Genomic DNA, 26,590 nt, shown 5'->3' with positions numbered 1-26,590 from the left:
GGTGTGAGGTGATACCTCATTGTAGTTTTGATTTGCATTTCTCTAATGATGCTGATGTTGAGCATCCTTTCATGTGTTTGTTGGCAATCTGTATATCTTCTTTGGAGAAATGTCTGTTTAGGTTTTCTGCCTATTTTTGGATTGGGTTGTTTGTGTTTTTTGGATATTGAGCTGCACGAGCTGCTTGTATATTTTGGAGATTAATCCTTTGTCAGTTGCTTCGTTTGCAAATATTTTCTCCCATTCTGAGGGTTGTCTTTTTGTCTTGTTTATGGTTTCCTTTGCTGTGCAAAAGCTTTTAAGTTTCATTAGGTCCCATTTGTTTATTTTTGTTTCCATTTCTCAAAAATATGGGACGCTTCACAAATTTGCGTGTCATCCTTGTGCAGGGGCCATGCTAATCTTCTCCGTATCGTTCCAATTTTTAGTATATGTGCTGCCAAAGCGAGCACTTATTTAATTTTAGATATCGTCTTGTCAGCTTGTATTAAGAAACATTAAGAAATATGAGAGGGCTTCCCTGGTGGCGCAGTGGTTGCGCGTCCGCCTGCCGATGCAGGGGAACCGGGTTCGTGCCCCGGTCTGGGAGGATCCCACATGCCGCGGAGCGGCTGGGCCCGTGAGCCATGGCCGCTGGGCCTGCGCGTCCGGAGCCTGTGCTCCGCAACGGGAGAGGCCGCAGCAGAGGGAGGCCCGCGTACCACAAAAAAAAAAAAAATATATATATGAGAACTTATGAGTAAATGGTGTGCTAATTTTAATAAGTACGGTGTGGTTGCAGTGTGCTGTGGACACAGCTAGACAAGATCAGTAAGCTACTGCGTGGTGAGGTCTTACTCACTGGGACTCAGAATCAAGGTAGAACGGCAGTCATGTGCAGTTCATCCTGACACAGGATTGACCATGAGAGCGTACTAATGTTACTCTGTGCGAGCACAGAAGAAACTGCCTTTCAATCTGACTGGGATTTAATGGCATTCAAAGTGGAGGTGACAGTTTTGAAGAAAGATTAATAGTAACCTTAAATTTGCAGAACTTTCTATTTGGCGGTACGATTTCTTAACATTTAGGTAAATTTTAGTGACTCTCTGTAGAGAGCATGAATAAGTATTAGTCACTGAAGCTCATTGCTTGGATTATAGAGATTAATGGTTATAATACACATACTGCAAATATTGTGGATGATATATATGGGATAAATAACTTTTTTGTTTTAATTTTGTTCATGAACCTTGTATCATGACCATGATGAATTACATAATTGTTGTTAATGCTAATTCAAAGACTGTGGAGCTGAAAGAGATCTTAAATGTCATATAGTCCCATGGTAACCTGTATTTTTAAAAAATTTAATTCATGATAAAATAAATGGTAATGTAAAATTTACCATCATAACCATTTTAAGGGTACAGTTCAATCATGTCAAGTAGATTCACATTGTTGTGCAACCAGCCTCAAGCACTCTTTTCATCTTGCAAAACTGAAACTCTCTACCCATTAAACAGCAACTCCTCATTTCCTCTGGTAACCTGTATTCTACTTTCTGTCTCTATGAATTTGACTGCTCTAGGCACCTCATGTAAGTGGAATCATATACTATTTGCCTTTTTGTGGTTGGCTTATTTCACTTAGCATAATGTCCTCAAGGTTCATCTATGATGTAGCGTGTGTCAGAATTCCTTCCTTTTTAAGGCTAATATTCCATTGTATGTATACACATTTTGTGGATCCTTTCATCTGTTGAGACACTTGAGTTGCTTTCAGCTTTTGCCTGTTGTGAATAGTGCTGCTGTGAACATGAGGATACAAGTGTTTCTCTGAGACCCTGCTTTCAATCTTTTGGGTGTATACCCAGGAATGAAATTGCTGGGTCATATGGTATATTCTATTTTTAACTTTTTTGAGGAACTGCCATACTCTTTTCCACACCGGCTGCACCATTTTACATTCCTACCAACAGTACACAAAGGTTCCAGTTTCTCCACGTTGTCATCAACACTTGTTATCTTCTTTTTCTTTTCAATAGTAGCCATTTTAATAAGTGGAAGGTGGCACCTGTATTTTTAAAAGTCCGTTTCCTTTCTGTTTCTTTCTCTCCTCCTAGTCTTTCTCCTCCACCTCCCTCTCCTTCTTTCCTCTTCACCTACTCCTCCCTCTCTTTCTCTCTCCTGTCTCCTCCTGATCTTCCCAGAACTGCTTTGAAGGAATGGGATTAAGAAACCTACAGCTTCACCTTTGCTCACTCCTTTTGTTACTGAAGTGGCGAGGAGAACAGAAAAGAGAAAACGTGTACCTATTTGACTTTTTTATTTTAAGATTGAGGAAACTGAGGTCCAGAAAAATGAAGTGACTTGGCCACAGCCACACAAAAAATTAAGACTAGAATTCCTAACTCTGTTTAATAGTTTCTGAAACTATATAGAGGTCAAAGAAATCTTGAGAGATCTCTATTAATTTTTTTCTGAGTAAGACTGTGAATTAGCTTTCTCAGGTTTATCTATTCTGTAGTGTAATATTTTCTAAAGTGTGGAATGTACATTCCACTGGGATGTGAAGTGATTTTACATGGTCCAAGATGCTAAGATGGGCTTCAGGTGGTTATGGGAAAGAGATTTAAGAAAACATTGAATCACAGAGTGAGGAAATTATTCCTTCTTCCATTCTCTGTCACTCGAAGTAATAAACATGGTCAGTTTGGTGCAGCATATCTGTAATACCTCACAAATATTTGCTAATCTTTCCCCACTCCCTTGTACACACTTAAAAAAAAAGCAGGATTTAGACTGAGATAATAGGCAGCAATAGCTGGCTAGTATTAAATAACTGTTTCGATATCATTTATTTTTAGTGTATTGTAATAATGAAAGTTGGAAGGTATCAGTTTTCTAGTTCTTGTGTTATAAAAGTTTTTCAAGAAATTTTATAATTGGGGAATTTAAAGAAACTGTTAAGTATATGAAAAGACAGGTGGTACAATGAAATGGCATGTATGTTGTCTTAGTGTAGGTAGTTAAAAAGCAATCTTGGATATGAAGATTTCAGTGCAAGTAGTTTATTCGGGGGATGATCCCAGGATATGCCAATAGGTTATTGGGAAAGTGAGACAGGGAAGGGATTTTATCTAACAGAGATCATATTATTATACAAGTTACAACTGTGGCTAATTGGAGATCGATCACATTGGAGCAGTCTGGGAGCCAGTGTTATGCCACATCTCAGAGTTATTTCACCTAAGGGCAAAGGAAGCCTAGGGTATTTATATAGACTCCTGTCAGACATTGGCCACTCACAGGTGGGGGTTAATTTCCTGACATTTCTGGCTGAAATGCAGGTGGGCAAAGAGGGTGCTAAGGGCCTGATAAATCTCTCAGATGCTATAGTGTAAAGCTAGACCAGTGTATGTTGATGTGGTAAGGGTGAGTGTGTATGGCCATGGGGTACACAAAATTTGCTACCTATCGTTACATATGTGTTAGAGGAATGACTACCTTTGGTAATTTCTATTGTGGCCAAACATTTTCAGAGAAAATGGATTTTATAGCCATCTTTGTAATTAGGCTCTAAAGTCTTGAAACTGAAAAGGAAACTTTTCTTGGTATTAAACATAGCCCTTCTAGTTGCTACTTACGTTTACCTTCTTAGATCCTTTTCTCAATGTGCAGAGTACTGAAGGTCTATTTGTATAGTATTACTTTATCTAGTTGAATAAAGACTGTTATTAATTGAACCCCAGTAGTCTGTTCCCTACTAACCCACATTATTTTAGGCTTTCTTTGTTAAGTCATTTCCCAGTCATTTCGTAATTTATATTACTTGTTCCTGGACTTTCTCCAGCTTCTCTTCATCTTACTTAAGTTGATGAGCCTATTTTCCATAACTGCTTTTTCAAGATAATACATTTATCGAAGTCTTATATAATTTACATTTCTGGCCACATGTAAAACTTCATAGTTTATTAATAATTCATCATCATTTGAATGGTAATTTAAATTTTAGTTATACAGATTACTGAAATTATCCCCAAAGCCATAGCATATCTATATCAATTATTTGATAGTTATTATAATGTATTTTGGAGCCATGTAAGTGTAAACACTGATTTAATCCTAAGTACTTTGTGCTAATATAAAGTTAAAATTAAACAATAGGAATTAACTGTGCTGCAAAAGAAATTGAATTGATTACATTATTTTGTAAGTATCTAAATTCATTTGCTTTATCTTCTTAACTCCACTGGCAGAAGAAAAAAAGTACTGTACTGCTGGCATTATAAATAGAAACATCTGAAAAATGAAAGCCACTGTAGATTGTAAATAGGCAACTCTGATGTTTAGAGAACTCACCCTTGATAGCAACTAACAATGTCCCACTTCAGTGATATATATGCAATAGCAAATAAATTGAATGACTTTACTTCTGATCAGTTTTTCCCTTAAGCAGAGTGAAATAATTCAGTAGTTATTTTGCTTCATTTAAAAAAGGATTTATTTTATGTTAATACACAGTAATTTGAAGAATCTTTGTTTAATTATGTTCTTGGTCATCATTCCCACAGATGTTTTATGATGCTGTTGTGGCCACATATCATTATGAAAACTTAATAAATTACTGCTTCATTTTTATGGGGGAAGCACCTACTCCTCCCCCTAAATTACACACACACACACACACACACACACACACACACACACACACATATACACACACAGAGGCATCTATTCTCAGTTTGGAATTAATTACATTCTGTAATTGTGTTTTTATTATAGTCAAGAAATATTTTACATACATTTATTTTTTTGCCATTTAGTTTTTGGTGAGCTGCAATTTATTTACAGTGAAATACACAGATCTTAGGTGACACTATTCAGTGTGCTGTGAGAAGTGATTTTATCCCTATACCCATACTTTGTTCAGGATATGGGATATTTTTGTCATGCCAGAAAGTTTTCTGTGCCTCTTCCCAGTCCATCTCTGCCCTCCTCTCCCCTCAGATTAATCCAACTGTGTCTTAGGCACTTCTCATTTACGGATTATATATTATTAAGTTTTGTTTCATTTTTTAAAAGCCATGTACCTCACAGAAGAATTTGAAGTTAAAGAGTTAATAATTTATTGAATACTGTTTTGAACGATTGATTAGGTAAGGACTGAATATTGATGTTATGATTCTATAAAGCTCCAAGATAGATCACATGCTAGTCCCCAAAACAAGCCTCAGTAAATTTAAGAAAATTGAAATCATATCAAGCATCTTTTCTGAACACAATGCTGTGGGACTAGAAATCAACTACAAGAGAAAAACTGAAAAAAACACAAACAGGTGGAGGCTAAACAGTATGTACTGAACAACCAATGGATCACTGAAAAAATCAAAGAAGAAATTAAAAAATACCTGGAAACAATGAAAATGAAAACACAATGATCCAAAACCTATGGGATGCACCAAAGCAGTAGTAAGAGCAGTACTATCATTTATAGCGATACAAGCTTACCTCAAGAAACAAGAAAAATCTCAAGTTAATAACCTAACCTTACACCTAAAGAAGCTAGAAGAATAAGAAGAAACAAAACCCAAAGTTAGTAGAAAGGAAATAAATCATGATCAGAGCAGAATTAAATGAAACAGAGACTAAAAATCAATAGAAAAGATCAATGAAACTAAGACCTGGTTCTTTAAAAAGATACACAAAATTGATTAACCTTTAGCTAGACTTGTTAAGAAAAAAAGACAATTATTTAACATAGTTTTGGAAGTTTTAGCCACAGCAATCAGAAAAGAAAAAGAAACAAAAGGAATCCAAATTGGAAAAGAAGAAGTAAAGCTGTCACTGTTTGCAAATGACATTATACTATACATAGAGAATCCTAAAGATGCTACCAGAAAACTACTAGAGCTAAACCATGCATTTGGTAAAGTAGCAGGATACAAAATTAATGCACAGAAATCTCTTACATACCTATATACGAACGACGAAAAATCTGAAAGAGAAATTAAGGCAACACTCCCATTTACCGTTGCAACAAAAAGAATAAAATACCTAGGAATAAACCTACCTAAGGAGACAAAAGAACAAGACCAAAGGACAACCCTCAGAATGGGAGAAAATATTTGCAAATGAAGCAACTGACAAAGGATTAATCTCCAAAATATACAAGCAGCTCATGCAGCTCAATATCTAAAAAACAAACAACCCAATCCAAAAATAGGCAGAAGACCTAAATAGACATTTCTCCAAAGAAGATATACAGATTGCTAACAAACACGTGAAAGGATGCTCAACATCAGTCATCATTAGAGAAATGCAAACCAAAACTACAGTGAGGTATCACCTCACACCAATCAGAATGGCCATCATCAAAAAATGTACAAACAATAAATACTGGAGAGCGTGTGGAGAAAAGGGATCCCTCTTGCATTTTTAGTGAGGTGGATGGATCTAGAGTCTGTCATACAGAGTGAAGTAAGTCAGAAAGAGAAAAACAAATACCTTATGTTAACACATATATATGGAATCTTTAAAGAAAACAAATGGTTCTGAAGAACCTAGGGGCAGGATAGGAATAAAGACGCAGACATAGAGAATGGACTTGAGGACATGGGGAGGAGGAAGGGTGAGCTGGGCTGAAGTGAGAGAGTGGCATGGCCATATATAGACTGCCAAATGTAAAATAGATAGCTAGTGGGAAGCAGCCACATAGCACAGGGAGATCAGCTTGGTGCTTTGTGACCACCCAGAGGGGTGGGATAGGGAGGGTTCGAGGGAGATGCAAGAGGGAGGAGGTATGGGGATATATGAATATGTATAGCTGATTCACTTTGTTAAAAAGCAGAAACTAACACACCTTTGTAAGGCAATTATACTCCAATAAAAATGTTTTTAAAAAAAAAAAAGAAAGAGAGCCCAAGTCAATAAAATCTGAAGTGAAAAAGGATAAGTTATAACTGATACCACATAAATATGAAGGATCATAAGAGACTACCACTAACAATTATATGCCAATAAATTGGGCAACTCAGAAGAAATGGACAGATTTCTAGAAACATACAACCTTCCAAGACTGAACCAGGAAGAAAGAGAAAATATGAACAGACCAATTACCAGTAATGGAAAAATATGTAGTGTAATTTTTTTTTTTTTTTTTTTTTTGCTGTACGCGGGCCTCTTAACTGTTGTGGCCTCTCCGTTGCGGAGCACAGGCTCCGGACGCGCAGGCTCAGCGGCCATGGCTCACGGGCCCAGCCGCTCCGCGGCATGTGAGATCTTCCCGGACCTGGGCACGAACCCGTGTCCCCTGCATCGGCAGGCGGACTCTCAGCCACTGAGCCACCAGGGAAGCCCTGTAGTGTAATTTTTAAGAGTAATTTTTAATATTTGTACTTTTTGACTTTGTAAATATTTTACAATTTGGATTAATATGAAATTGAGCCCTATATATAGTTTACATGTACTCATTTGATAACTTTCTGGAGATCATTTAAAATGTTTTTGACTCTTTCAAGGGCCCTAACTGGCCATGTATAAAAATTAAAAAAAAATTTTTTTTAATTAAAAAAAATAAAATTTGTCTGTAAACCTAATTGGTCATTGATTCAGCCCCAAATTAGTCAGCAACCATTTTTTTGACCCATATCTTTAGTCATTTATCTTTGGCTTCAAAACATTTTTACTCTTGGGCTTCCCTGGTGGCACAGTGGTTGAGAGTCCGCCTGCCGATGCAGGGGACACGAGTTAGTGCCCCAGTCCTGGAAGATCCCACATGCCGCAGAGCGGCTGGGCCCGTGAGCCATGGCCACTGAGCCTGCGCGTCCGGAGCCTGTGCTCCGCAACGGGAGAGACCACAACAGTGAGAGGCCCGCGTACCGCAAAAAAAACCATTTTTACTCTTGCTAATGTAAAAGTATTCTTCACCTAAATAGTTATCTAATGTAATATGTTGTCAGTGCTTACAAGGCCCCATCTTTTTACTTCTTTGTAAGCAGCCTTTCATGGTAGAATGTTTTTTCCTGCCATTCCAATGAATTTTATTCTTTAAAATAGCATATGGGTGGAGCTATTAAATGAGAAAGTCATGAAGTAAAGAAACATAAAATGCATTTATTTAGGAATAGTATGAGAACTGAACTTTCTTACTCCCTTCACTATCACCTTCTTTTTGCTGTTTTTCTCCCCTAATGTGCCATTTGCCTGTGTGGTTTTTTTTTTTCTTGTTGTTCATTGGCAACTCAGAGCTATTTGTTGAATTTCAGTTTGTGCTCGCCTCCTTTCCTTCATCAAATCCTTATTGAGAGTTTACTATGTTCCAGGCATTGTGATAGAGGATAAAGAAGAAACAGGTATTGTTCCTGCCTTCATGGGGCTTACATACAAAACACAATTCTCTCTGTCTCCTCTACATCAGAACTAGCCTTGTTTTTGCGGGGAAGTTACTTGTACTAAGATGTAAATGGATGCCAAAATATGAAATTTAAATTATCAGCTACAGTGCTTAGGAATGGGCAAAGCATTAGCTCAAAGGGATCATTCTCCCTTGTGAGGTTCCATGCAAATCATCAGGGTAATGGTAAGTAGAGTTTAGATCTGCTTTCCCAACAACTGTTAAATTGATTGCAATATGCGCTACCAACATGCAGGGACAACTTGGTGGTTAGATCAATAATACCTTTTGTTTACTGAGTGAAAAACCATGGAGACATCAAAGAAAATCAGTTAAGGAAATAAGATCCCTGTCCATTGTCCTGATAAGACCATCTGTTAAAATTTCAGGAAGGATAATGGTTCCTTAGTCTATCACTACAATTCTCTTATTTGTATTTCATAGAAATTGGCAGTTTGAGGAGAGCAGTATTGGAGAAGTCAATAATTTTAAAAATCATTTTTGACTAAGAAACAACTTTAAAATTTATTTTAGACAATGGATGAGTTTTCTTTTTAATTAACTCTCATAACATTGTTTTAGTAGTTCTAACAAGTAGCTAACCATTATTCCATGTTATAGTATTTTCTTTAAATTCTTTCTACTCTATTTTTACTTCCCTCTAATTTGTTTTCAGATTCTAAAACTTAATATGTTTCTCTCAATTCCATCAAAATTAAAATCGTGATCTTTCATATTCACTAAAGTTTTTTCTTTTTAAATTTATTCTTTGTTTTAAAAATTTTACCCAAGAACTATATGCAACACATTTTGTTAAAAAGGATTGAAATAGTATAGAAGCATGCAGACAGAATAAGTGAAGCTTATTTTATTGTCATTCTTGTCATTGAGTACCATTATAATTTTCTTTAAACATATGTTCTGAAAAATTATATAATTCAGCCATATACCAGTTCAAAATTCTCTAAGCATAGCATAGGGAGATCAGCTCAGTGCTCTGTGATGACCTACAGGGGTCGGATAAGGAGGGTGGGAGGGAGACTCAAGAGGGAGTGGATATGGAGGCATGTATGCATATGGCTGATTCACTTTGGTGTACAACAGAAACTAACACAGTATTGTGAAGCAATTATACTCCAATAAATATCTATTAAAAAAATTCTCTCAGCATATTTCAGAGTATGAATAATTCAGTATTTCTGAAGAGTATGAAGAGTTTTAGAAATTTAACATACTACGTAATAAATTGCATTTTCACTTAAAAGCAAAGGTAAATAGTGCAATAATTTATACCAGTGGATTGACGGTGTTGATTAATTACTATTTTACTAAAATATTGTATTCGCCTTTAAACATTGTAGTCACTAGGATAATTACTGAAAGAAACTTGGTTATTGTATATATCCTGGCCTCTTGTGAAATAGATTTTGGATTCTAGGGTTTGGTAACAGTATTCTCCTAATTTTCATTAGGTGATTTACCCAATGACTTTTGAGGTTCTTTTTTGTCCTTTGATATTTTTGTTTTTGATTTACTGTGTACCTTAAATATTCAAACTTTTACAGGAAGAATTAGCCTTTTATTTCCCCAAAGTCTTAAAATTTAGCAGGAAATTAAAGATTTTGGTTGGCATATATGTCTTAATTAGGGACTATTAATGCGAATACAGGTGAGGAAGGGGGAAGTCGTTCTGAGTGTATTTACTTTTCCCTGGGAATCCTGAAAACCCATGGAGGGGGAAAGTGGTAATAACAATTGCTTTGGAGTCTATCTGGATTAGTTTCCTATTGCTGTGTAACAAATTACAACAAATTTAGTGGTTTAAAACAACACCCATTTATTATCTCATAATTTCTCTAAATCAGAAGTCTGAGTGGACTCAACTGGGTTCTCTGTTCTAGGTCTGAGAAGACTGAAATTAAGGTGTCTGTCACACTGGGCTTTTATGTAGTGGTCCTGGGGAAGAATTCACTTTCAAGCTCTTTCAGCTTGTTGGGGCGAATTCATTTCCTTCCTTTCAGTTATAGAGGACTGAGGTCTCTGTTTTCTTGCTGGCTGTCAGCTGGGGTGTGCTCTCTGCTCCTAGAGGCTGCCCACATCACTTCTCACGTGGCCTCTCCTGCAGACGTGCATGTTGAAGCGTTCTCTGCTTTAACTCTCTGACCTCCTCTTCTGCCACCAGCCAGAGAAGCACTCTAATTTGAAAGGCTTATGAGGCTGGGTCAGTCCCAATTTTAAGCTCAATCGTGCCATGTAACACAATCACGGAAGAGATTTCTCATCACTTTCGTAGGTTACGGAGATGCAGGTTTGGAATCAGAGATTTTTAGAATTCTGCCTACGATATCACTTCAAAAAATAGCATCAGTCTTCATAATAGGTCACTCATAACCAGTGAGTTAGGGGGAAGCATATAACTCACATATGAAAGGCCATTAAGGAGGCCTAAATTTTAAAATGAGATTTTTGCTGCAAAGGATATATGGTGAGATTACTGTGTTTAGGCAGTCTGGATGGGCAGACTCAGTGTTATACAGAATTCATTTCTCTCCCAAACAAATGCATAATTTCAATATAATCCAATCAAAACATCAAACAGGGTTTTCTTAAAAGTTGAAAAGCTTATTCTAAAGTTCATGGAAGAGAACATAGAAAAGAAGAGCTGTGAAGGACTTGTTCTACCGATCTTATAAAATACTACAAAGCTATAGTAATAAAAACTGAATGGTAACAGACCAGGAGTAAATAAACAGATCCATGTATAAATGAGAACTTAGTTCATGATAAATATACCCTTTCAAATTAAAAAAAAGATAATGCAGTAAATGGTGTTGAGAAAAATTGGTTATCTGTTTAGAAAAAAATAAAGGTATACCTTTATCTTAATACCCCAAATAGATTGTAGAACTAATCAGTTTTAAAACTGCAAAACCAATAGAAACAAAATCAGGAGAATATTTTTTCATAATCTTAAAAAGGGGAAGATCATCTTATGTAGAATATAAAACATTACAAGGCTTATAGGAAAGAGGTTGATATTTGGCCAAGTAATAGTTAATAAACACCATAAACAGAGTTGAAGGAAAAATATATATTAAATACATTGGAGTAAAAATTTCATCATGTTTAACAAGATTCTGTAAATCATTAAGGGAAGACAAGCAATGCAGTAGATAAATGGACATAGGATATGAATAGGCTATTCACACAACATGAGAAACCAATGGCCAGTAAACATATGGAGAGGATCAACTCTATAGAATGTTTGATTAAAAACTAGATGTATTCCTTCTTTAGAGCACTTTTTTTATAATAGAAAAAAGTAGCCTGAATATTCATAAATAGTGGAATGGTTAAGTAAGTTTTATCTATACTATAGCATACTATGAAACCAATAAAAATAGTTGTACATGCATGTACACACAGACACCCATACATACACACTTGAAAAGAGCTCCAAGATGTATTGTTAAGTGAAGAAAAGTAAGTAGCAGGAAATCACATTATCTGTCACCTGGTTCATATATGTACTATTGAACAAAAAGGTATTTTATCAGATACATAAAATGTTCAGCTGTGTATTTTCCCTTATATTTAGGTTGGGCCCTGTGGCATATTCTGGATAGTAGTTTGTGAGTGTATTATTTGTGAGTCAAGGCATTTAGGAGCTATGATGCCACCTCTACAATCTTTAGCTCCTTTAAGGCTACATCAGAATGACACAACTACAAAATGATAGAGCCTTGTTAATCAGAGTCTCTAAAGTGACCATGTGGATCAGGACCTCCTGTGTACCCTCCGTTAGATGAGTAATTTAGGAGTTAAAGCCCTGAGATTTGGGGGCTGTCTGTTGTTGCAGTTAGTGCTAACTCTTCTGCTCCTGGCTAGTACAGAGACAAAAAGGCACATGAAGGTGAATTTATTGGTAGGACTTTGGAGGACTGCATGCTGTCCTACGGTTGGTTAATCAGGTTGGCTAGTCATTATGTCCAGGAACAGGAATAGCCGGAAGTGAGCTGTGAGCATAAAGCAGGAGGCAATCACATTTTACTCTGATTATTTCTTTTTGTTTGAATCTTATGCAACTGTATTTATGTATAAATTTTATTATGAAAATATTAGGATAAGTAAAATAAAATATTGCTAAAAAGTAGGTGATATGCCAAGTTTGCTTCAAAATTAACTTGACCCTTGCTATGGTAGTATTACGGCTACTACTCATTTTGTTGAGGAGTTTAGGTAACTAATGAGTTGATACAATGAAGTAATTAATTGTTTTAATTCATGTATGAAATAAGTTTTCTAAAGTGGAAAGTCTTTTGGTAAGACTCTCATTATTAAAGAGTATGATTTATAGCATATGATATGTAGTATAGTATTTTTAATTTTCAGTCCTTTGCAGACTGCTTAATGATTTTGCTTTTTCCGAAGTCCACTATATAGTTATGTTTTACTTACTAGTTCTCTGTAAAATTACTTAAATGAATTCATTTAATAAGTAGAACCTTATATTTCTTCCAGAAATGAAAAACTAGTATCCCTTGACATAAATGGAAGATAAACATAAAGTTAAATACAGTAAAAATGAAATAATATTACATGATTTGGCTAACTGCTTTTGCTTGACAACACCCAACACTGGGGCCTACTTTCCTTTAAAAAGTGAGATTTTTAGCCTCAGAGGTGGTAAAAACTGAGACCTTCTCCTTGACATATCAGAATGCTTTAAAAATAATTGAAAATGGAAAAAATTCTTAGGATATGGTTCATAGTTATTTACTGTCTTGCCTATGTATCACCAATGTCATTAATCCCACATTTGGGGAAACACTGGTATTGTAGAAAGAATTCTAGGATTGGATTCAGAATACCTAGAATCATTGCTACCTGTCATTTACCATGTCTTTGGGTTGTCACTATGTCTTTGTACTTATGTCACTGTTTATAAAATGGGGGCGAAAATGCCTACCGTCTTTAATTCGTCTCGGAATTTTTGTGAGGAACAAATGAAATAATTTTGTATATCACTATTAATAATAGTTTCAGTACTAGTTTAACAATCGTATATAACTAAGGAATTCTGTTATTTTAAGTTACGGGGCTTTGACTACTAACACATAAGTTTAATAATTCATTCTCTTAGTTCCGTGTACTCCACCCCAAGGGAGTCAGCGTCTCTCTTGCAAATATGCTTCATTACCATAGACACTGGGAGCACGTATGAATCTGCATCTATGCCTTTTCACCAGGGAAGACATTTAAAGTGCATACTCTGATGGTCAGTCTAGAGTTGCAAAATGTATTTTATGCATAGCTAGATCTTCTGATGTGCTGCTTACATTTATTGATATTCTAAGTTTCTATAGTTTGATGTATTACTAGAGAGACTAGAGAAGCCTCCTATTCTAAAGACTTGTCCTAATACTGCAGCAAGATTGGTATACCGAGCTCATTTGCTCTTTCTGGTCACCAGAGTGTTGTTTAGTAAATTTCTTCCCCCAGAAATTATTACTTAGTTTAGTAGAATCTTAGTATTGGTCTGTCCTGCTGGACCCCAAGGGGAATAATGTTTAAGACAGTGTTGTAATCATGACAAAAAATGTTCCTCACTTGCAGGAACTAGTTGTAACTTTGTTCTTTTTGACTCACAAAAATGGCTTTATATATATTTTATGTAATATCTATCAAATTTATCATTGAGAAATCCTTATAAACTAAATCTATTCTGAGTCACATCCCTGCTACCAAAAACACTTCCCCTCTTGCCTTTGGAAACTTGCTTCACCTTTTCCAGGTAGCTCCTGCTCTTTGATGTTAATCAGGTATTTTTTGGGAGGTAGATGGTAGGCAGGTAGGGATGATATATTGAACTAATTCACTCCCAATTGATTCCCTCATTTTCATGTGGTCAGAAGTGCAAGAAAATGAGCCAGGACCTTAATCACTACATTATTAGCCTTCATATGACTCTACTTGAAGTACAAGTGTAGCAGTAATGTTTACACTTTCATAATAACTTCTAGTTGCCTATAGCAATCACAAAGTTTTAGTAAATAATTCCTGTACATTTCATGTTTACCTCTAGCCCTGTTGAAGAAGCAGACTTTGTGATGTTTGTTGGATTTGAGTGTGCTAGAAGCATCATTTATTTACATAAAGTCTACTATGAGAAAAGTATATCCAAAAATCTGAGTGTTTCTGAAAAAAAAAAAGGGAGAGCTACATAGTTTATAAGTGAGAGAGTTAACTAACACAGGGACAGTGAGTGAATTTACAATGTAAATGAACAAATTCCTTTTTTACATAAAATGAACTCTGTCATTTCAATGAACAATATCCTGTTTTCCAACAGTTCACATTCATCACATTCTTTGAAGTGGAGGGCTACCAGTCTTAGAAGATTAAACAGGAATTTTGTAGTTATCACTGCATATCCCAGGAAGAACTTTGTAAATTAACATTAAAGATCTAGGGAAACGTCTTGTTCTTTCTCAGCAAACACAAGGAGAGACTTTAAGTAACATTTTTTTCTAACCTGTCTTGTCACTTAACCATGCTCTTTGTTCCCTGTGATCTTGTGATCATAATGTATAAACATCCGGTACCTGCAAATAACTTTCAGCATTCAAAATATTTGTAGGATTCTTTGTTGGCAAGATTTATTAAACAGTATTGTAATGTATAATTTACTTTACTTTTAACCAAGACTGAAAAAATGGCTTTAGGTTTTTGATTTCTCTTCCCATAACCGTGCCTGTAAAGGAAATTAGTTTTCCTCTTATGCTCTTTTCTTTTGTTGCATCTTTCCTTCTAGCAACGAGTACTCACCCTGTACTCAATGAACTTTTTGACTTATCTTTCCTCAATCCCTTCAATTCCCTGCAGTTTTACTGGTCCAGAAATATTGAATTAGTTCCGTTCCCTCTCTTTTCTCACAAGGTGGCTTTTCTAATTAACTCTCTGCTGCTACTCTGGATGTCTTACTTCCCCCCTGCCCTTTTATTAATAGCTGTTCCAGTGTAGATCCTTTTCCTTCTGCTTCACTTTTGGTCAGTCCCATAGCAGCCTCTAACATAGCTGTTCTAATATCCCATGTTTTTAATCTGCTAAGAGCTCTTTCATATCTCTTGTGGGTCTATTAAAGTCATCTTAATGCAGTTTTTGACAGTTCTCAGTACTAAGGTTTGAAATGTTTTGTGCCAACCACGTGTGTAAGGAATGCTTTTATACAAGAAAGGCAATGAAGATCTTGACATAATAAAGACATTTTTACAAAGAGATTAGTATTGTTCTTAGCTGACTAATAAGCTTAACAGTTATAAATGATTTCATTTACTATTGAAAAGGATTTCTGTTTTGAAGTGTGATTCATTTTATTTTTCTTGAAGCACATCCAAAACAACATATTGTATAAATTTGTCCTGAAAATCTACTAACTGATTCTGTTGAACTAGCACATTTTCCTGTGATACGTAGTTTGTTTTGGTATTCACTTCTTTTTATAAATAATAAGAATTATAAAAATTCACAAAAATAAGCAAATGCATTTGTAATACTACATTTGAATAGTGATAAGAGGTGCTTCCATTTAAATATGTATTAGTAAGACAGTGTTAAGTTGCTTAATTCATCTAGTGTATGAATGTAAATACATTGTTGCATGTATTTATACTGGGGGATATTTTTTTCCTTCAGATGACAGAGGATGGATAAATTTCTTGTACAGAATGTTGTTATGGTTTGACTTCATTACTGCCAACATTCTGATATGTACTAGGTAGCCTTTTAGAAATTAGCCCAAGGTCATTTTTACTAAATGAACAGTTAATTGTAGAAATTGTTGATTATTTCTGTTAATTCCACCTTTGTCCATCTCTTTTCAGTTCATATTTTCATCACTTTGTTGTTTATTAAAATTCAAGTGGTGAAAAATATTTGTTCATTCTCTTAGGAAACACTTCTGAGAATTTATCCTGGGAAAGACAATGAAATTAAGAGAAAGTTAATTTCCTATAGAGTTTATTTAATCATCTCCTTCCTTTCCCCTGAGGACTTGGATAGGGTAAGCAGTAAAATGTGACAGTTTATAGATTTCACAAAGATGGATGGAAAATACAGTTATTGGGAATAGTAATGGCATGCCTACAGGATGCTAGTTTCCCCATATCTTTCAGCATTGCTAACCTGAGCAGTTCCTGCACTGCAGTATGGCAAATAAAATAAAAAATAAACTTTTCATAGATAACTATTTAGTAAATATTTGAACAGAAATTAATATTTAACATAAGGATAGTCTAGAATAATATTTGAACAAATTTGAACCACAGTTAATTATTTTAGGAAAGAGAGAATAGCCTGCACCTTGCTTTTAAATTTTTACCTTTGGTCTTTAATGATACATTAAAGGGCATTAAAAGTAATCACATCAGTTCACTTTGGAATAATAAGCATTCCTTCGTTTTTGTTTTTGCTTTTTAATGAATACACATCCACATTTAGAAGTTACTATAAACTTCACAAATATTCACTGGGCATTTCCTTTGCTAGGTGCAGGGCATTATTTAATATTGAGCAATAAATATAGTGTGTTTACAGTGTGTTGGGTCTTTGAGAGTATATCACAATATAAAAAATGCTCTACGTGTGCACTTACATCCTGTGACTGGATTTGTAAGTCTCAATAAAGTTATTCTGTATACATAGCTCTCTTCCTGGATCCAAATAATTTTAATTTGAGGTAGAAAGGAGCATTTCTGCGGCTCTCCAATGCACATTTACTAATAATAGAGCCCCACTGTCCCCTCCCCCTGACAAAGGAAAGAAAATCAAATGACCCTCAACTAAAAACTAAATAAAAGACTTTGAAGGACCTTAACTTTTCATTGGTGAAATGAGACATGTATACATAAGGTAGTTATTTTTCCTTTCTCCTTTCTTTTTCTTTTTTACCCCTCTTTTACTTTCTTCACTATCATTATACCCTTGAAAGAATACTTTCTCAAACTACAGGCAATTCCATCTCTCATCACTAAATTCTTTCAAAGGCCTCTTTGGCCCAGTTTCTAATGATTAGTCGACAAACCATATTTACTGGATAATAATGAAAATTGTGTTACCTCCAAAATATGCTATAATTCAGTATTTTTAGTGTTTTTCTAGTTTCTATTTAAGTAAATAGGTCTTCTGTTTACTGCATCAGTTCCTTAACTTGGTAGATAATGCAAAGAATTATGCCCTATTTTTGTGCTGTACTGTAAAGTCTCAGTGTAATCAAGAGACGCATTTATATATTGATGTCCTAGATGAGTTAGCCAGCATCTATCCAGAATTCTTTTCCAAGATTCTTGACACTTTCTGAGTTTTATTTCTACTTTAATTACAGAATCTCATGATTTGAAGGAATCCTTGATGAACATTTATTGTGCATATTTATGGCTGAAGCCAAGTGGGATATAAAGATGAAAATTACACAGATGTAGAAGACAAGATTCATATTTTGAAGTATTTAAGAATGTCTCTCATTATTCAAGATGTATTATAATTATCGTATATGCCTATGCCATGCTTTGTATTTATGTTTAATAGTTTTGGATTCTCGCAAAAATTCTTTATGATAGAGTAGATACAATTTTTATTTTACATACAAAGAAATTATTACTTAAAGAAGTGAATTGACTATCCCAATATATAAACAGCAAGTGTCAGCATAAAGACTTAAAATCAGTTCTCCTATTTCCAAATCAACTGAATATGCCACCACACCATATTGGCCCCCATGAAGGAAACCAATTAAGGACATTTGATTCTTTCAGTTTTTGCTTCGTGTTATTTTAAAGCTGTTCTTAGATGCAAAGACATATAAGATATATTATTTATTCTTGATAATTTTCTTGATGAAATTTCCCTCTTTATCTTTGGTAATATCGGTTGTCTTGAAGTCTTTACTTTGACTGATATTAATATAACCAGTCTTTCTTGTGATTGGTGTTTGCAAAAGCCTGTCTTTTTATATCCTTTTATTTTTAACCTGTCTTTATATATTTAAAATGTGTTCTGGTGGAGAGTATATAGTTAGAGTTTACATTTTTACCCATTATGACAGTCAAGATTTAAACTGAGTATAATTATAGATATGGTTGCATTTAATTCTAGCTTCTTGTTATTTTCTGTTTGTTCCATTTGTTCTTCTTTTATTTCCTCTATTTCTGCCTTCTATTGGATATACTGAGTGTTTTCTAGTATTGCGTTTTATCTCCTCTATTGACTATCCTATTTTTTAATATGGTGTTTATATCTTTAACTGATCACAGCCTGTGTTCAAGTAATACTACACTACTTCACATAAGAATATTACAAAAGGGTGTTTTCATTTCCCTCTCCCCTCTTTTGTGCTATTTTTGTCATACATACATTTCATTTCTACATATGTGGTAAATAAACCCTGGTATACACATATTGTTATTTTTGCTTTACATAAGCAATTATCTTTTATAGAAATTAAAAGATGAGAAAACAAACAAAAAACCCTTTACCTACGAAGTTACCATTTCTAGTGCTCCTCATGTCTTTGTATAGGTCCAGTTTTCCATCTGGTATTATTTTTCTTCAGTCCAAAGAGCTTCCTTTGTGGCTACCTTCACTGGACGTCTTCTAGAGCAGGATGAATTCTCTCAGTTTTTGCCTGAGAAAGGATTTCCTCTTCATTTTTGAAGATATTTCACTGGTTGTAGGATTCTTGATTGAAATTTCCCTCTCACTGCTTTAAATATGTTGTTTGATTGTCTTAGGCTTGCATTATTTTTGACTGGGAAGTTTTCAATCATTCTAATACCTGTTGCCTTGTACATAACACGTCTGTTTTCTGTCTTGCTTAAAAAATTTTCTCCTTTGTACGGGTTTTCAGCATTCTAATTATGATGCACTTTGGTGTGGTTTTCTTTTTCTATACATTGGCATATGTTAAGCTTCTTACAATGTTAATAGTTTTAATAAAATTTGGATGTTTCTACCACTCTTTCTTCAAATAAATTTTCTGCTCTTCCTCTTTGGGACTATAGTTATACTGTTTTAGACTACCTGATATTGTTCCCTATTTCGTTGGTTCTCTATTCTTCATTATTTCCTTTTTTTCTCTGTTCTTCAGATAATTTTTACTGCTAGGTTTTCAACTTGACTTGTCTTTTCTTCTGCATTATGTAATCTGCTCTCTATTCCATTCAGCAAATTTTTCATTTCAGATACTGTATTTTTCAACTCTACAAATTTGACTTGGTTCGTTATAGCTTCTTTTTTTCTCATCATGTTTGTGTTTTCCTTTAAATTTTAAGTCTATTTAGAATAGCTGTTTTAATGTCTCTGTCTGCCACTTCATAGCTTCCATTTCTAGATTTGTTTCTATTGATTGATTTTCTTCCTGGTTATATATCACATTTTTCTGCTTCTTCATGTGTCTAATAATTTTTTTGGAATGCTGGACATTATGGTTCTTATGGTTTTATATGTCTAGATTTTGATGTCTTCCTTTAAAAGTGTTAAATGTAGTTCTGTATAGGCAGTTACTTGTGGATATTATCAAGGCTTTTCTTTCAGATTTGTTAGGACGGACCTAAAGTAGTCTTTATTCTAGACCTAATTTAGCCCTTCTGCTAAGGCTCGCTCTGCCCTTCTGGTGTTTCTACAGAAAGCTCTAGGTGTTCAATAAGGTCATGTCACTGTGGATGGTCAGAATTTGAGCATCTCTGCCCCCTACACACGTGCAGCTTGTATTCAACATCAGACTCAAGGGGATCTCTGTGAGCATTTCTGGATCTATTTCTCTGCTTAACTTCCTTTCTGATACTGCCCCCAAACTTCAGGTGACTCAGCTTTCCCAAATTCAGTATCTGTCTCCTCACCTCAGTGAGATCATGATGCTCTGCTTCGTTTCTCCATTCTTGCTCTGCACTCTGATTACCTCCAGGTCAAAAGCTAAGATCATTATAGGGTTCACATTATTTGTTTCCCTTCTTTTAAGGAACACAATCTTATGATACATTTTGTTGAATGACTGAAAACATTGTTTTACATATTCTGTCTACTTATCTACTTGTTTAGTGGAGGGCAAGGCACTTCCAGTAGTATTTACTCCATCATGGCCAGAAGTGAAAATCCTTCCATAGATCGAGATATATATTTGATATAATAGATACAAGATATGAATTCATAAAGGATGTTAGTCACATCATCTCTTCCATCTCATTTTTAAAAAAATAAATTTATTTATTTATTTGTTTTTATTTTTGGCTGTGTTGGGTCTTCATTGCTGTGGGAGGGCTTTCTCTAGCCACAGTGAGCGGGGGCTACTCTTCGTTGTGGTGCGCGGGCTTCTCATTGCGGTGGCTTCTCTTGTTGCGGAGCACGGGCTCTAGGCACGCGGGCTTAGTAGTTGTGGCTGGCGGGCTCTAGAGTGCAGGCTCAGTAGTTGTGGCACATGGGCTTAGTTGCTCCGTGGCATGTGGGATCTTCCCAGACCAGGGATTGAACCTGTGTCCCCTGCATTGGCAGGCGAATTCTTAACCACTCTGCCACCAGGGAAGCCCTCTTCCATCTCATTTAATGTCACTCAGCAAAGTAACCATTTTTAGAAGTTTGGTGTGCCTCCTTCTATTTTCCTTTATATATTTAAGTACATTTGTGTACACATGTGCCCATGTATGCAGATATATACATAAATCAAATTACACTGTAGGTAATTTTCAGCAACATACTTTTTCACTTAGAATATGTTTTAGAGATCTTGCTATTAAAGTATGTATCAATCTTACTTAATTCTTTTAACATCAACCATATATTCTACAGAATGGTTTCCTATATTTATTTAATTACTCTGCTTTTCACAGTCATTAAGGCTTTTCCTTCTAACTTCTTGCTCTTATAAACTGTATTTTTAAAAATAATATTGTACAGCAACTCGTCAGATGGTGAATACTTCTGTAGAAGAAATCAAAAAGATGTCAAATAGTTTGCCTGTTGCTTTCCCAAACACTTTTTACATATTTATATTACTCCTAAATAATAAGACCCAGGGATTTTTTAAGAAATAGTTGATTTCAGATCTAGAACAGGAAATACAAGAGGTTGGTCTGGTCCATCTTATCATAACAGAAAGCATGGGAGTTAGAGAAAGATGACTATAGTCATGTCAAAAGACACAAGATACAGTTTAAAGGGACTATCATTGGTCAAAGATGGGACAATTTTAAGGGAAAAAAAGACTGCTGTGTTAAAAAAAAATCGAATACAGTATGTTCAAAAGTTAAAAATCATAAGGATACAAGCAAAATCAAACTGAAAGCAACATTGGTCACCTTGGGGAGGGAGCTAGGGGAAAAAAATCATTATTCTGAGTACTGGTAAATAATGAATCATGCATTTATCCTATTCTTCCTGTACAAACCTTAATTCAGAGTAAGCAAATACTAATAAGAGGAATTCTTTTATAGAATTCTACTAATAAATGAAGAGGGAATAACAGAATCAGATTACCATAAGATTGCAGCCTTTTATTAATTGAAATAATCCCTCTAGAAAATGATCATCAATGACTAGTGATATCCTCAGGTAAAACATGGATAGGAAACATCATAATCAATGTATCCAGCTGACAACACGTGAACCCCCTGATCAAATAATATTGCAGAATGAGAGACAACCAGCTGTTCTATGGCAACCTATATGATGCAATAAGAAGTACACAGCTTTTTAAAAATTGAATCTATTCAAGGCCCCTGATCTAACTACCCATTTATAGGAAATATGAAGATAGAGGAATTTATTAAATGACATCTCAGGGATGCTATCAGCCAAATTTAGCATTCTAGAAATTCTACTAGATAAACGATCCAGTTTTTTCAATAACTAATAGTCAAGATATAAAAAGGATGGCAAACTGTTAGAGATTAAAAGAGAAAGATAGGAAATGTCAACCGGATGTAACATGTAGACCTTGTTTGGATCTGATTTGAACAAGCCAACTCTAAGAAGACATTGGAATAATTAGAGAAATTTGAACAATCACTGGGGTTTATATGATGATATTAAGGAATTGTTAATGTTTTATTTCTGATGTTAGTATTGTGTTCATGTTAAAAGTAGCTCTTTTCTCTTAGGAAAAAAGTGAAATATTACCAGTGAAATGATGCAAGTTCTGTACTTAACTTTTAAATAATCCTGTGAGGTGCTAAAGGGGAAGGTCTAGTGACGTTTATTTATCTTGGATTATGATTACATGGGGTTTATTATAGTATTTTTTCTATATATAAATGTTTGAACTTTTCCGTTGTGAATTTCTTAATTAAAAAATAAATGTAGCATTCACAAGCCAGGTGAAGAGAATTTCATAAATCATCAAAATAAGTGCGGAGCTTTCAGAATTTCACCCTAAACACTTGAAGTGTGTATATACAAATATACCTGCAAGAATGCTGCAGTTGATTTGGACTCAACATGCACTTATCTTGAAATTAGCATGAACCTAACAGTTTTCATCATAAAACATTCTCATGTTTATCAACACCCTAGAGAAATCTTTGAGGTAAATCTAATGCTGTATATTCATTCTATTGTATCTACCCCTCACCAAAGTCCTAATATTTGCTTTCCAGGTGCAGCAGGTACAGACTGTGCAGCAGGTACAGCATGTCTATCCAGCTCAGGTGCAGTACGTGGAAGGAAGCGACACTGTCTATACCAATGGAGCAATGTAAGTTTATGTATGGGCGTTGTATTCATTCTCCTGCTCCCTCAGTTAGAGAAAAGTAAGGTACTTTCTGACACCTTCTACTCGTCCCAAATTGTTTCCTTGTTTTCACAGTAATTTTTTACTAGAGTAGGGTTATTAACTTAAACTGATGTTTGAGCTTAAGCCAATGTATGTTCACTATTATAATAATACCTTCTAAAACCTATGCTTTTTGTTTTTACCAATAAGGTGAATTTTTGTGTATGTGTTTTCTGTTAACTAATATAAAACTACTATATTAGGAGGGTTTTTTGCATTTATTAAATGAGGTACTTACTTTACGTAAAAGTGCCTGGTACTCAATAAATCTTATTTTCCTGTCTGAACTTCTCCTCCCCCTAAAACTCCCAACCCATCTCCTTTGCATCAACAGTAATGTCAATTTGTACATTTACTTCATTTGAGTTTTTCAGACACTTTGGGTTAAGATTCAGGATGTTATTATAAATAAAGGGACTAATAGCTATTATAAGTCACCAGGTTTGTTTTCATTTACCACAGATTTTTGTTTGCAATCTGTTGGATCTCTAAGTTCTAAAATGAATTCAAATTCTCTCATTGACTCTTCTGTATGCCCTAGGTTGATAACCTCTGCTTTCTTTATTCTTACTGCACCTACTCCTTGGGTGATTTCATAGATTCCCATGACACCAACCTGTAATTCCATGAGGGCAGGGATTTTTGTCCGGTTTTTGTTGTTGTTGTTTTTGTTCCACTGCAATAAATCTAACACCAGAAGAGTGTATGGTATGTAGAAAATGCATTTATTGTTACCTATTATTATAACTAAACAACTTAAAATCCTGGTTTAACTCTCTGTTAGTTTTATAATCATGGTCAAAGTACTTAACTATTCTGAGCTTTTATTACTCTTTCCTGGGAAGTGGGAGGGTAGTTGCCTTACTCTTTCTGGATTGTTGTGAGGATTTAAGGCTATGTGTGTAAAGCAACTAGCACAGGGCCTGGTATACAGTAGATGATACAAAACTGAAAACTCTTCATTGATCTTGACTGTTTCTCTCTTCTCATTGCTTTTGGTCACTGAATCTGCCTAAATCACCACTGCCTTTAAACCTCTATTACCTATAAAATAAAGTGGAACTCTCCACCTTGGCATTCTCCCCCTTCCTACCTCTCTAGCTTCATCTTCCACCTGTTCTAGGAACAGCCAACTTTGTGCTTGTTTCCCCAAGTACTCTCCTTTCACACCGCTGTATTTTTGGACATGTGGTTTGTTTTCTCTGCTGGAATATCATTCTCTGCCTTTTCTCTTTCCTTCCAAAACCACTACCCCCAGTATAGCGATATTTTTATAGACTAACACATCACCCCCTCCCTTGAGACGTGGACCCTGGCTCTCCTCTGCAGTTAACTTATTTGTCCCCTGTATGGTAAAGACAGCACTATACCCAGACTTCCACTTCCACATGGTGCTATGAACGCTTATTTATATTTATCATACTAAGAAGAACTCTCCCTGAATGGAAACTGTTGTCATTTTGTTATTTTATTTACATCTATTTAGGTGATTGACACATAATAAAGGGTCAATACATTTCTGTTACTCTAGTGAATCTATAATACTTTACATATTTTAGACATACTGAATATTTTTTACCTCTTTGTTGTGTAAGGCCAGGGCATCCTGGAGCCTGCTTTTGGAATCTCTACCATAAATCCAAACTCCTGTTGGCATTTATCCCCCAAAAAATAGGGATGCCTGCCACTTGGTCCTTTATGCTATCAGGGAAAATAAATGGGTTTCTAGACACTGCTAGAGGTCACTGAATTGTATTGTCATTTCATCCTTGCCTGTGGTAGATCTGTCACAGCTACCTCAGAGTAAGGTCATTATATACTCTACCTTTGTTCAAGCAGGTACCATTTCCTACCTAGTGTGTTTTCCTAGTTCAAAGACATCCTAGGTAAAGCCTTACCAGACCCCACTGGGGGGCTAAGTTATCATTCTGCCATTCCATAACATTTTATCTTACATTTATTACAGCATTCAGTCAGCTAAGAAACCAAGAAACTCTGACAAAAAAGAGGTTTAAACAAATTAGGACTTTGATTTTTGTCAGGTAATAAGAAATCCAGAGGTAGCATATTGTGCAAATAATTGGCACCATGTGGTGCAAATATAAAATAAACCTTAGTGGAGAAAATCTTGCAAGCTGGCATAAATCACATCCCTCTAGTTAGACTGGATTGTACCATGGAAATTGCTCCAGTAGAAGATCTCTGGCCTCACAGAGTGCTGCATATTTCTAGGGATCAGGGCAGTAGACATTAACTGGTTATGTAGTAGAAAAAAAATGGCTTTCTTATCTAGGGAGGAGTGGGTGCCTCTGAAGCTCAGTTCCATCAGCCTGTTCTTCCATTAGGATTAACTTAGACCAGCTGAGCCAGCTTAGTGCTAAGCTACCCAAAAATGACAGGAAATGAGCCTGTAGAAACATCCACAGTTGTACTTCCTCTTAGTCTGTGGCTGACATTAGTTTAGCAGCTCAAGGATATCAGGGCCAAGATTTGCTGGTACAGTAGTAAATTTGCTTTGGTTACAGCCATCACATCTGTATTCCAGACAGCAAGAAGAGGGAAGGTGGAAGAAGAGGATATCTTATATATGCTATATATGTACATATATATATATGTGTGTACACACACACACACACACGCACACACGCACACACACAGACACACACACACACACACACACACACACACACACACACACACAGGCTTTCCCAGAAACTCCCAGCTCCATTTTGCTTATATCTCATTGGCCATAACTGTGTAACAAAGTAGTAGTTAGGGGACTTCTGTGGTGGCGCAGTGGTTAAGAATCCGCCTGCCAATGCAGGGGACACAGGTTCGAGCCCTGGTCCGGGAAGATCCCACGTGCCGCAGAGTAACTAAGCCTGTGTGCCACAACTACTGAGTCCACGTGCTGCAACTACTGAAGCCCGAGCACCTAGAGCCTATGCTCCACAACAAGAAAAGCCACAGCAATAAAAAGCCCGTGAACCGCAACGAAGAGTAGCCCCCACTCACCGCAGCTAGAGAAAGCCTGCGCGCAGCAACAAAGACCCAATACAGCCAAAAATAATTAATTTTTTTAAAAAAAGGGTGTGGAGAAAAGGCAACACTCTTGCACTGCTGGTGGGAATGTAAATTGATACAGCCACTATGGAGCACAGTATGGAGGTTCCTTAAAAAACTACAAATAGAACTACCATATGACCCAACAATCCCACTACTGGGCATATACCCTGAGAAAACCATAATTCAAAAAGAGTCATGTACCAAAATGTTCATTGCAGCTCTATTTACAATAGCCAGGACATGGAAGCAACCTAAGTGTCCATCAACAGATGAATGGATAAAGAAGATGTGGCACATATATACAATGGAATATTACTCAGCCATAAAAAG

The 26,590-nt window shown here is 35.6% G+C and overlaps 1 protein-coding gene and 1 non-coding gene across 32 annotated transcripts in view; one reads left to right on the top strand and one right to left on the bottom strand.

Annotated features, from left to right (window-relative positions):
* Positions 1–26,590, top strand: part of RFX3 (regulatory factor X3) — a 299,451-nt gene that overhangs the window by 159,986 nt on the left and 112,875 nt on the right. For all 31 annotated transcript variants that reach the window (XM_028493929.1, XM_055087176.1, XM_024126911.2 and 28 more), the window contains one exon: positions 23,019–23,116. In XM_028493929.1, the coding sequence (XP_028349730.1) occupies positions 23,019–23,116 (98 nt within the window). The remainder of the gene's footprint in view (positions 1–23,018; positions 23,117–26,590) is intronic.
* LOC112065798 (U6 spliceosomal RNA) lies at positions 345–452 on the bottom strand. The gene has a single exon (XR_002892235.1). It is a non-coding gene; the product is annotated as a U6 spliceosomal RNA (small nuclear RNA).

The sequence above is a fragment of the Physeter macrocephalus genome, chromosome 9 (assembly GCF_002837175.3).
Source record: "Physeter macrocephalus isolate SW-GA chromosome 9, ASM283717v5, whole genome shotgun sequence".
NCBI classification, from domain to species: Eukaryota; Metazoa; Chordata; class Mammalia; order Artiodactyla; family Physeteridae; genus Physeter; species Physeter macrocephalus.
The sequence above is the reverse complement of the archived record's forward strand: the minus strand, read 5'-3'. Positions and strand labels throughout refer to the sequence as shown.